Raw genomic sequence first — 13,042 nt, forward strand, 5'->3', positions numbered from 1 at the left:
CAGAAAAAAAAATTCAAATGTGAAGAGCAACAAAAAAAGTCACACACTTTCCTACTTAGCAGTGCAATTAATTCACATTGCAATAAAGTTAAGTCAAGTACAATAAAACCAAAACAAGTGTTTCTCCATTCTAGTCAGTATACTGAGAAATACAGTGTAAAGATCAGTTCCGGTTTAAGAGATAAGCATTCAACCCACAGAATATCCTAAGACAAGGGGGCACAGTTAATTCATCATCAGCTGCTGGGGGTTTCAATACTGTTCACGGGGGGGGGGGGGGGGGGGGGGGGGGAATTCATGAGTTGACATAGAATATATTTAGTCTATACAGTAAAAAAATACAAATTATAAAGTGAGCTAACAAAGAATGAAATCTGAATTCAGATTTATAAAAGTGACGACATCTTGGACAATACATACAGTGTTTCTCATGTAAAAACATCTCATTTCAGCCACAAAAAAAAAAAAAAAAAAAAAAAATCATCTGGTTGCTTCTCAGTCACAGCGCAGATCTTGCTGGAGATGCAGGTGTCCAAGTGTGTCAGACCAAAATAAATGTCCTCCTTGACGAGCACAAAACGCTAAACGCTCTCGGTGTCGTTTCAAGGGTGTGTTTGGAAGTTTGTCTTGTCTTGCTTCATAAACACATTTAAAATGAGTGAAAACCAAAGGGCTCATGGAACAAAGGAGACAGCAAACGGCACTCGATTTACCGCTAATGTTGAAAAAGACCTAGATTTTACAGTACTCTGGTATAAGTGAAAGTGTTTTCAGCTTTACATTGCATATTTCTGAGTCCATTCTCTTGCGTGCCTGTTGTATCTGTAGGCATACAAAACAAAACAAAACACATACAGTTAACCTGCAGAAGCCTCTCCTCATGTTGCCCACTGCACATACACGTGTTGTTTGGGTTGGGGGGCGGGGGCGGAAATAACAAAAATGCATGCAAACATAAGGGCAAAGCCAAATGACTTTTAAACTTCTAGATTCCTCAGCAATCTATATAAAAACAAATATGAACCATAAGAAAAAAAAAGACATACATGCACACACACACACACAAACAATGTCGAACAGAAATCTGTGGAAGCTAGCTCCTGTGGTGGTGGGATTTATCTCCAAGACTCAAGTGAACTCGTGACCCAGAAGGATGAAAGAGCTTAGAGGTCAGCAGGGGTGGGCAGAGAAGTAACTTCTCTTTGGAGGACAAGATGGGGAAACAGCGCCAGGTGCTTTCCAGTAATTAACGCCTCCCATGTTTAATTTACCAGCTGGAAATGAGGAGGCCACAGCACAGACACTGAACACGTACTACTAAACCCAAACACTAGCCAGGAAAGAGGTTTGTTTGTTTCTTTTAAGACAGTTAAAAAAAAAAAAAAGAGTTAAACATGCTTCAAATATCATGCACAGGCAGCCTCCCCCCACCCCTCCTATGTTTAAATGCACCCAACAGGAAGTGCGCAACCGGAAACACTTACTTTTCTTTGTCTGATTTATAGATCTGTGCGATATCTGGTACTAAGGGGTCGTCTGGATTAGGGTCGCAGAGCAGCGAGCATATGGACAACAACACTAGGCCAGAAAGAGAACATTCCATTAGCTGATGCCCTTGCTGCTTTGTAAAAACTCACACACCTGAAAATAGCTGCATTTGCATAGAAAGAAAACGGAGGAGGGGAGGGGCATGCGGAGGAGGCAAGACCACAACTCAGGGGCAGGTGGCTTGATAAGCCTGGGACCCGACAAATAAAAACAAAACAAAAACCCAGCATTGAAAAAAAAAAACACAAAACCTACATGGGGGTGACATTGTATATGAACTTCAGTTGGTACACCAATATTATTTTTTAAATGTATTTATTTTTATCACCTCATGTGCATTGATGTTTTTGCCTGCATGTATGTCTGTGTAAGGATGCCAGACCATCCCCTGAAACTGCAGTTAGAGATGACTGTGAAGGGCCACGTGGGGGTGGGAATTGGGAATTAAACCTTGGGCCTCTAGAAGAATAACCACTGAGCCATCTCTCCACCCCTTCATATATTTTTCTCTTTGACATTTTAAATTCTAAGTTATCTATGTTTACCTAAAACAGTGTGTGTCCTCCAAAGTAGCTATTAGCAATCTTTCAAGTCAAGAATGTGTGGGGGAGGGGGTGCTGGAGAGATGGCTCAGCGCTTAAGAGCACTGGCAGTTCTTCCAGAGGCCATGAGTTCAATTCCCAGCAACCACATGGTGGCTCACAACCATCTATGATGTGATCTGATGCCCTCTTCTGGCCTGCAGGTGTACATGCAGGCAGAGCACTATATACATAATAATAAATAAATAAATCTTTAAAAAAAAAAGTGTGTGTGTGTGTGTGTGTGTGTGTGTGTGTGTATGTACCCACCCACCCCCATGATACAAATCTTCCATCCCACATACCTCATATTTGATTATATTCATTTAGAAAAAACATGAACAACCATCTCTGTTTAACTTGCATATTTTAAAACATAAAAACTGTAGGGCATCTTTTGCTATACCATGTCAAAACTGCTAATACAAATAGCTACACTAAAACAAAACGAAACAACCCAGAAAACAAACCCTACATACACCAGGCAGCCGAGGAGCACATGCCTGTCATCTCAGCACTAGAGTGGCTAAGGTGGGATGGCAGCCAGCTGCACACCAGCCTGGACTACACAGTGAGACCTTGTCCTAAAAACAACAAAACCCCACCAGAGTATCCCAAGTAGGAAGAAAGGAAACCCCGGTCCTCACCTGCTTCATGCGTGTGTGGTACATCCAAGGAGCTTCATGGATACGTCTCCCACTAACACCCACCCTCCTCTGCTATGTTCTTTCATGCTTTTTCAACTCTTTCTAGTCTACAGGTAAACGTATAGAGCAAGAGTTACTCTCTAAATGGCAAGGACAAGGGGCAAACAGGGATGATGGGAAAGCAATGTTTTCTCTCCTCACCCTGCCCCATGAGACTCGGGCCTTGTGCATTCAAGCAAGAGGACAGCAACTGTTTTCCCAGCCTCCTTGCACATCCAGGCTAAACTCAGGGCAAAAGCCAACCAAGGCCTTGTGAAAAGGGTAGGAATAGGTGTGTGAGGGCCAAGCTACCTCCTGACACAGACAAATGTAAAGTTCCTCATCTCCTCACTCCTGTCACCAGGAGCCATCCACGGCCCCCACCCCCACCCCACCCCGTTTTGCCATCCCAACCCTATGATCGCGAGGAAAGGACTGATGTGTCTACCCCAGAGCTTGGCGTGCACCAGGTGCGCAGTGACTGAGTTCAGTAATTCTGTCACGATCCTATTCTACAGGTAAAGAGACTGAAACAGTTTACATTCTCAGGAAAGTTTTCAGACGCTATCAATAATTGTTTGCTTTGTTAAGAGCACTGTCTGTTCTTCCAAAGGTCCTGAGTTCAATTCCCAGCAACCACATGGTGTGTCACAACCATCTATAATGAGATCTGTTGCCCTCTTCTGGCCTGTGGGCACATATGTGGCCAGAATGCTGTATAAGTAATAAACCTAAAAATAAACACAACAAAACAAGCTATAGGGCTGAGATACAGCTCAGTTGATAGGGTGCTTGCCCAGAATGCACTGCGGCCTGAGTTCCATGCCTAGCATCTAATAATATAACCAGCCATGGAGGCTCATGCCTGTAATCTTAGGACCCAGGAAGAGCCAGGAGTTCAGTGCCTCATGAAACCGGCAAGGAAGCCTTGAGTTTTATTTTTAAAAATGGTGGTTACATCAGAGGCAGATGTGTATTACCCAAGCAGCTTCTTCCAGCTGCCAGGTTCCGTTGCTTTAGAGAAACAGGACCAATCACTGCTGGCACAGTCTGTGATATTGGATAATGGAACAATCGGTCTCTGAGGACCTATGGGTGCAGCTGACAGCTCAGCAAAGAAAAAGGTGAGGCCACCTCTGGAGGATGAGCACCAGATGGGTCAGGTGTCAATCACGGTGATGCTAAAAGTAACTCAAGCTAGCCGTGGACGCTATCTATGCAGAGGCACTTTGAGATACAAAATTATGCCTTTCCTTTTTTAACTACTTTCTTTTCTTCTTCTCCTTCTTCTCCTTCTTCTTCTTCTTCTTCTTCTCCTTCTTCTTCTTCTTCTTCTCCTTCTTCTCCTTCTTCTTCTTCTTCTTCTTCTTTAATTTCATTTTTAGTTTTTCGAGTCAGGGTTTCTCTTTATAGCCTTGGCTGTCCTGGAACCCACTCTGTAGACCAGGCTGGTCTTGAACTAACAGAGATCCACCTGCTTCTGCCTCCCGAGTGCTGGGATTTAAAGGTAATGTACCACCCTAACTGGCTTAACTGCTTATTTTATCAGCCAGTCCTACAGTGGCACTTTTGATTGTCAATAGACACATTAATGAATGGGATGAGTCCCAAAATCTGTTTGTTTGTTTTTAATACCCTTTTGAGGAAGCCAACACCTTTTGCTCTTACTTTTTTTGTAAAGACAGAAGGGCAAATATCAACAGGCTTACTATAAAATCTCTAACTCTAGTAAATTTTAAAGATTTAGTTTCTGTTTTTAATTATGTGTATATATGTGTAGGTTCATGGGGATATGTACACATGTGAATGTGAGTGCAGCTGCCCTTGGAGGCCAGAAGAGGGTTCAGCTGGGTCCCCTGGAGCTGGAGTTACAGGTGGTTTGGAGCTGCCCAGCTCATGGTGCTGGGAAATCAACTCAGGTCCTTTGAAAGTGCAGTATGCACTTGTAGTCACTGAGCCTTCTCTCCAGCCTTTAGTTCCAGTATTTTAAATCATTGGCTTCGTTTAGATTTGCCCATCTATTCATTTCTCCCGACTCCAAAGTTTACTAAAAGCCAAAGTGACTGAGCAGTTACTAGAACAAACAAAATCAAAACCGCAAGAAAGCACAGCGAGCTGAGGTACTGTTTTTGCTTACCTGGTTTTTGTTTCAACTCTGGCCCCTAACCATTGCACGATCTTCCCCATGCTTATTTTAAATCTGAAAACCAAAATTACCTTTTGATACAGTCAGAGCTGGCGACCACTGGGACCTCAGGATGTCAAGACAAATACTTCCATTACTGTTTATATTTGGGTGGTAGATTTTTGTTGTGAAAGCAATCTAAACATAAAATGGGTACAAAAAGTGTTGTCGACCGTCACAAGCAATGAGCAAACAGAACCAATCCACTTCAGGGTACCACACGTTCAACCCCACACAGCTTTGGAACAGAAATGCATACACGTAGCTTAGTTACTGGGAACCTGAAGAAGGTTAATTCGGGTTAACTTCCTTTTCCCCTCCAGGCATTGGCAAGTGTCTGGGGAGTAATAAGGAAGTCTGCAGTAGCTGGTGTGACTGGCTGAGTGACACCTGGACCCATTACTCTGGCTTTCATCACACCTCAAAATACTCCCCTTAACCCGACTGTCAGTAATGCCCAGAAGGCCACCAGGACTGACAAACAGGCCACGGAGCCTGTCCAGGCAGAAGTGAGATGTCTCAGCTCATCACCTGTCCTACAAAACCAACAAAGAATCTGAGTTTTGACAAGAGCCACTGTCGTGTGACGTCACCCGCATGATTTTTAAACTACGTGCTTCAAGAACACTGTAGTCATTTCCCTGGAGGCATATATGCTCGTTTTCCCTCCTTCATACCCCCATCACTTGAACCCCCCCCCTTTGGACTTTAAACCTCAGAGAACGTGTTTCCATGCCCTTCTGTCACTCAGTGTCCTTTCTTTGTCTTTCCCACTGTGGAGATAGGGTGGATGGTCAATATACATTCACTGGATACTTAAAAAAGAAAGCTGGGCCGGGCGGTGGTGGCGCACGCCTTTAATCCCAGCACTCAGGAGGCAGAGGCAGGCGGATCACTGGGAGTTCAAGGCCAGCCTGGTCTACAAAGTGAGTCCAGGACAACCAGGGCTACACAGAGAAATCCTGTCTCGAAAAACAAAACAAAACAAAACAAAACAAAAAAAGAAAGCTGGGTCCTTACCTAACACTGGATATAAAGGCCTGATTGTTGACTATAAAAGCATTCCAAACTACACATGTCTCGTAAGGAAGAGAAGTCCAGGCGCCTAACCTGCGGCCAGTGTGACCGTTTCTTTAGCAGGCATAGAAAAATACTTCACTAAGAAAGAGTACTTTAGGGCTGGAGAGATGGCTCTGTGGTAAAGAGTATCGGCTACACTTCCAGAGGACCCTGGTTCAGTTCCCTGCACCTATATGGGAGCTCACAACTGTCTCAACTCCAGGTTATTCCACACCCTCACACTGACAGACAGGTAAGCTAAACATCATATAAAATAAGCTAGGAAAAAAAAAAAGAAGAAGAAAGAATACTTTAGATTTGGAGGTTGCACAAAGGAGCTTGCACCCACTAACCTACCCATGTCCTGTGACATCACGAGACCAACTCTAGACAAACAGTTTATAAAGCCCTCTATGGGACACGTCAGTGACAGGAATAAATACCTTTGGTGGTTTAAAGGGATAGTCTGTAGGAAAGTGGACAGTGAGGAAGAAGACTCCGCCTTGATATGCGCTGTCGGGCTGAAATTACACAAGAGCGCACATCAGTGTCCAGCCACAGCACATGCTCAACCACTCCGAATGACCCTCCCACCAGACGTGAACAGTGTGAGAGAGATGCCATAATTTTCTACACAATCCCATCCATGATCCTTGTATCATGAGTTCAAGGAATTTACCTGGAGAGCTAGCTCCTTCCCGGGAATGAAGGTTTGCAAGGTGCCCACCAAGTTTAAAGAGAAGCAGACATGCAAAGCAGTGTGATTTAAGCAAACAGACCACGGATACCAGTGTACACATGAGGATGGCTACAAGGAGAGAGGGTTTGCTAGAGCAGTCATCAATACTTTTAAAAGGTTACAACTAATATATATATTTTTTTATTTCCAAATTTCAAGTTCTAATGTCCACTTAAGTAATACCAAAAGAGAATACATTAGTAAGAGGGTTGAGTGGGCACCATCATACAACTTACTAGTACTTTATATTGTAGAAAATAAAACCCCAAAACCAAGCTGGATAAACTCAGTGTTCATGATATGTTGAATTAAGAGCAAACTTGACTGAGGTTTTCACCCTGGTTACCCGTCTACATGGTGTATGTATGTGTATGTATGCATATGTATATGTGAATGAAAGATTAAAGGAGAAAAATACCAAAAATAGTACCAAAATATCCTCAAATTCTATTTTAATTCCTTCATATTTACTGGAATGCATCATGGGTAGTAAAAAGAGATCTGTCATTCTTTCCCTCCTTAAAGTTCTGCATAAAGAGTAGAGGCTTATATTGTATAATTATTCTTACTTCGTTGCCTCATTCTAGCTTATTACATATAAAGAACGTAAACACGTTACCAAGATAAGCCTGGTCTGCATGGACAGTCAAGGGATGTTACAGAAGGGGGCGGAGTGTGTTTATGCTGCCGAGATAAGACAGGAAGTCAAAACAACATCACAGCTGCTGCTACAGGTGGTTCACCTGAAAAATACCGTGGAGGCCGCAGCTCTGATGGTGAGGCTTTGAAAGTTCGCAGTAGAAAATGAACACCAGGCTGAAAGAACTACATTCTTACTGAAAGCTGTTAAGTAACTATGTTGGGTTGCCCCCCTCCCCAATGTAACAACTTAAAAATAAATAAATAATAACTTAAGTCATCTAGGATAATTCCTCAAGGACTTTTCTTTGAAGTTCGGCATTTTTTTTTTCCCAGTTTGGATTTTAGGGCAAATGATTTAAAATTCCACGACTCAATAAATAAAGCACCCCAAGGGAACTAACTATGTATGGCCACTCAGGATGGCAGCTGCTAGTGTGTCTCACCCGGACAGCGGACTGCAACAAAGTGGCTGCTCTCTCACTATTAGCGTTTTGTTGATTAGAAAGAAAACCCTGCCTCAAGTCATCGCTGCTTCTCAGGTAAGGAAAGACACATAGATAACCAAGAGGGCCCAGGGGTTTAAGGCAATGCAGAAAACTCAGACCACCCACAGCGGCATCCTCCACTCTTGCAAGAGCTAAGATGAGACTACTGCAAACCGACACTTGCCAAATGTAGCGATTCCACTGGGCCAGACTTATTTCAAACCTCTGAAAACTGGATTAGTAAGGAAGACTCCTCTTCCTTTAAAAACAATTGACACTTTTTTTTTTTTTAAATTAAGGCCAACACACAGACTGCTTGCACAGAGAGGGTGACCTTGCTATGAGGAGGTGTTAGCACAGGAAAAATAGCACTGTGACCCAGCAGGTATTGCCAGCCATGCTTCAGGAAGTCACCGCAAAGCCTCAATCATGTTTTGCTTCGAGGGTGAATCAGAGGGCAAGACTGGTCACCCTGAGTCAGAAACATCTGCTCACAGGTCAAAAGGCAAGAGTGAAGAACAGCCACCGGGTTTAGTCCACACTTGTGAGTTGTACTTACGGGCCCCATGATGGTCGCTTGCCAGTGGAACACTGAAACACAGAGGAATGGGGGGGTCACTTACAGTTGCCTAAAGCCATCCTTCCAATGGTAGCAAAACCTAACAACAGAGTAGACTTACAGTCATCTCCCACGGGTCCCGCAGAGCAGTGAGCAGGTGGATCACGCTGCAAATCACTTAGTTCCTGAAGGGAAGCAGAAATCCTCACGGTTAATCCTTCCCTTTCCCAGGAGGCAGGCACTAAGAACCCAGAAAGACACAGACTAGCAATTTCTCTTTAAATCATTTCAGGTTAATTGGACTCACGGTGGACTTTCCCACTGCGGGTGGAAGGATGAAGTTATATTAAAAATTCCTTCATGAGACAGCTCCAGCCTCTGCAGAACAAAGGCGCTTTCCTTCTAAGATTCCTACTATGTCCTTGTGCAAGGTCATATATGTCGTTGCTATGCAGATGGTGCTAACAATGCAGGTCCTGCTGGCACTGTAAGTCACGCATGAACTCCCCGGGTTTCATTTCCAGCCCCAAATAAACAAGGCTCGACTTCCAGGGGTTTGCAGTGTAATGAAGGGGAGTGAGGCCTTGGGGAGTTAGGTCCTTAAGGAATGGCTTGAAGGATCCAAGGATCTGAGTTCAATCCCCAGCACCCATGTAAAGATTTGGATGTGGTGACGCAAGCCTGTGATCCCAGCACTGGTGAGAGAGAGAGAGAGAGAGAGAGAGAGAGAGAGACTGAGACTCTATAGGATCCTTGGGGTTGGTGGCTGGCCAGCCTGGCTGAACTGGTAAGTCCCAGGCTCAGGGAAAGCCTGTCTCAAGAGTAACGTGGAGAGCAATTGAGGAGTACACTGGACACCAACCAGCATCCGGCCTCCCAATGCCCACGACACATACATGTGTATTCAAACTGGCAAACACACATGTACATACAAAACATGGGAACACAGAGTAGGAAAGTAGTCAGGCCATGTCCTGAAACCTACAGTACTGATTGGTGGACTCTTCTCTAGCCTCAAGGCATTGAAGGAAAGACCAATGGCAGACACAGCTTTCAGGTTGGCCAGTCCTGGCCCAGAATCCCAAATCCAAGGGGCTCCACAGCTTTAGGTAACATACTTAGCCATCCTAGCCTTGGTTGGGAAAGAACTGGCCTTTGTCCAATAAGAAAGATACGAATTCAAAGCCGGGCGTGGTGGCGCACGCCTTTAATCCCAGCACTCGGGAGGCAGAGGCAGGCGGATCGCTGTGAGTTCGAGGCCAACCTGGTCTACAAAGTGAGTCCAGGATGGCCAAGGCTACACAGAGAAACCCTGTCTCGAAAAACCAAAAAAAAAAAAAAAAAAAAAAAAAAAAAAAAGAAAGATACGAATTCAGTATTCAATGCCACACACTAGAGAGAAGGCTCAGTCGCTGAGAGCAGGCGCTACTCTTACACGCACCAGCACTCACACAACAGCTCATAAATACCTGTTAACTCTAGCTCCAGGGGATCCAACGCTCTCTTCTGCCTCCACACTCACCTGCACTCATGTGTGCATAAACACATGCAGATGCACACACACAGGCACAGATACAAACACACACACACACACAGACACACACACACACACACTGAAAGATGAATCTTAAAAAACAAAATGGTACCAAAGACCATACATGGCTGGGTATGTAGGTGAGGGGACAGAGTGTGTGAAAGTCCTAGGCTCCATCCTTACCGCTACACAAAGAAAAGATTATTCCTGAAGAAACTGGTTCAGTCTGGAAGATCATAGACTATCTCTGATGAAATAAGCGAAACGGAGCCATAAGGGACAATCAGAAGTTAGCTCTGAGGGGGAAGACTGATATGAGGTGAGCCTGGGAATGTAGGCAGAAGCTAGACAGGAAACAGAACACACATCCCACAGAGGACAGACAGTTACACAGTGCACAAAGAAGCCTGGTATGGTGGCGCACGCCTTTAATCCCAGCACTCGGGAGGCAGAGGCAGGTGTATCCCTGTGAGTTTGAGGCCAGCCTGATCTACAAAGGCTGTCTTGGACAGCCAAGGTTACACAGAGAAATCCTGTCTCAGGGTGGGGGTGGGGGGAGCCTGAGTAGAAACTTCCCATTGCAGCATGATTATCCAATTTAAACCCTTCTTCCTAGTCCACATCATGAAAAAAAAAAAAGAAAGAAAATAATAACAATACAGTGTGTAAGGAGATGTGTGTGTGTGTGTGTTTGTTTGTTTTTGTTTTTTTGAGACAGGGTTCCTTTGCATAGCCTTAGCTGTCCTGGACTTGCTTTGTAGACTAGGCTGGCCTTGTACTCACAGTGATCCACCTGCCTCTGCCTCCCGAGTGCTGGGATTACAGGTGTGCGCCACCATGCTTGGCCTTATTTTTCATAAAGACCAGGTGTCACTATGTTATCCTGCCCAGCCTAGAACTCACTATGTAGACCAGACTGGCTTTGAACTCACAAAGATCAGCCTACTTCTGCCTCTTAAATGCTGGGATTAGCTGGGCAGTGGTGGCGCATGCCTCCCAGCACTTGGGAGGCAGAGGCAGGTGGATCTCTGTAAATTCTAGGCCAGCCTGCTCTACAAAGTGAGTCCATGACAACCAAGGATACACAGAGAAACCCTGTCTTAAAAAAAAAAAAAAGAGAGAGAGAGAGAAAACAAACAAACAAACAAACAAAACAAAACAACAACAACAACAAATGCTGGGATTAAATAAAGGTGTGAACCAGCATGCCTGGCTCTAGACATTAGCGTAAATAGTACTTGTTTGCACTCATTTTAACCAGTTAATCAGAAAAATGCAGTTTCTAACTATGGTTTAAAAAAACTAATGATCTGTACGTACACATTTGCACGGTGATAATGTGCATAAGAATAAATCCAGATATAGACACAAATGTACACTAATTAATTTTGTTTATTAACAAGACAAGCCAAAACCACCTTGAGCTGCAATAGCCTTGAACCATATTCAAGTCGCAAATGTCAAGCTGTTCTTCAAATCTCTCTAAAGTATTACATTTAAAAGAGGTATCTTATTCTCATTTCTTTTTTTTTTTTTAATGTCTCAATTTCATTTCCTCTTTGGAAGAGGGAGGGTGACGGATGAGAGGAATAAAGAAACAAACAAGTAAAGTCTAGAAAGCTCAGGTTCTCAAAGTGTGTAAGGGAAGCCCACCCACTGCAAGAGAGAGAGCATACAGAACATCAAACTGCCTTCGATACATCTTGCTAGGCTGTCAGGGAATACGCAGCCACGGGCATGGTGCGCAGAGTTCAGGCAGAATGAACGACAGCAAGGCGGCAAGACATACTTTCCTCCCTCACCTGCAAAAATACAGACACTCCTTACGTACAGCAAAAGAGAAACGAGGAGACTTAGGGAATTCTGAGACGAACTAATGAAGCGAAAACATAAAGCTATGAATACACACACAGTCTATGAAAACTGCATCCGAACACATCAAAATCCACCTTAGCCCTTAAGTTAGCTCAGCAGTCAATGTAGTTTTTAGGGGACACAAGGGGTCAAGGGTCACTCGGCTATGTGCTCTTTCCAAACTAACTGACATTATTACATATCTACTTCTATCATATCATGTATTGGATGGTAAAAATAATTCAGTGAAGTAAACCAGGTTTAACCACCTAAATTACTCAACTACTTAATCAGTGTAAACTAATCATTGAACCTACCTGAAGGTTCCATTATAATAATCAGAGCATCTTGCCCTAGTCCTTAACCTACATTACTTTTTGCAGCTCTCTTAAATGCAGCGATGACTGTATTTGTGTGCTAACAGCTGATTTTCATCTAAGCTTTTCATCAAAGAAATATATCAAATTCATTTCTCTTGCATTTATCAACTGGGGCATAGTTTCACATTAATATGAAAATGAAAATACCAACTTTAATACATATACTAAAATGTATTACACTTGTTTCTTATTTTATACATTTTTAAAAAAAGTTTTATTTTATGTGCATTGGTATGTAAGTGTCAGATCCCTTGGAACTGGAGTTAGAGACCGCTGTGAGCTGCTTTGTGGGTGCTGGGATTGAATGCAGGTCCTTTGGAAGAGCAGTCAGTGCTCTTAAGCCACTGAACTATCTCTCCAGCCCCACTGTTTCTCATCAATCCACTTGAATAGCCTACAATGCTAGACACTGAATGATCAGTGTTAATTTTATTGTATCATTCATATGTGTTTGCATTTTTGCTCCCGTAATTATTGCAGCAGGTAAATAAGAAATATATCTAAGCCGGGCGTGGTGGCGCACACCTGTAATCCCAGCATTCGGGAGGCAAAGGCAGGCAGATCGCTGTGAGTTCGAGGCCAGCCTGGCCTACAAGCGAGTCCAGGACAGTCAAGGCTAACACAGAGAGACCCTGTCTCAAAAAACCCAAATAAAACAAAATAAAATAAAATAAAATAATTTTGACAAACTTCACATCTGCTCTAAAATGAGTAGTCACAGACACCCTAAAGATTTATGTTTGGAGTGTTTAAAAAAAAAAAAAAAAGACTCAGGTAGGGACAGCAAGAT

At 43.5% G+C, this 13,042-nt stretch overlaps 1 protein-coding gene across 1 annotated transcript in view; it reads right to left on the reverse strand.

Annotated features, from left to right (window-relative positions):
- Positions 1-454: 454 nt before the first annotated feature.
- Ube2d1 (ubiquitin conjugating enzyme E2 D1) overlaps positions 455-13,042 on the reverse strand; it is a 31,843-nt gene continuing 19,255 nt past the window's right edge. Inside the window, exons 2-7 of the mRNA XM_051153206.1 lie at positions 8,606-8,669; positions 8,485-8,516; positions 6,503-6,580; positions 5,033-5,138; positions 1,485-1,578; positions 455-822 (exon numbers count right to left, since the gene is read on the reverse strand). Of these exons, the coding sequence (XP_051009163.1) occupies positions 777-822; positions 1,485-1,578; positions 5,033-5,138; positions 6,503-6,580; positions 8,485-8,516; positions 8,606-8,669 (420 nt within the window). The 3' untranslated portion in view covers positions 455-776. The remainder of the gene's footprint in view (positions 823-1,484; positions 1,579-5,032; positions 5,139-6,502; positions 6,581-8,484; positions 8,517-8,605; positions 8,670-13,042) is intronic.

Source organism: Acomys russatus, chromosome 11 (assembly GCF_903995435.1).
Source record: "Acomys russatus chromosome 11, mAcoRus1.1, whole genome shotgun sequence".
Taxonomy (NCBI): domain Eukaryota; kingdom Metazoa; phylum Chordata; class Mammalia; order Rodentia; family Muridae; genus Acomys; species Acomys russatus.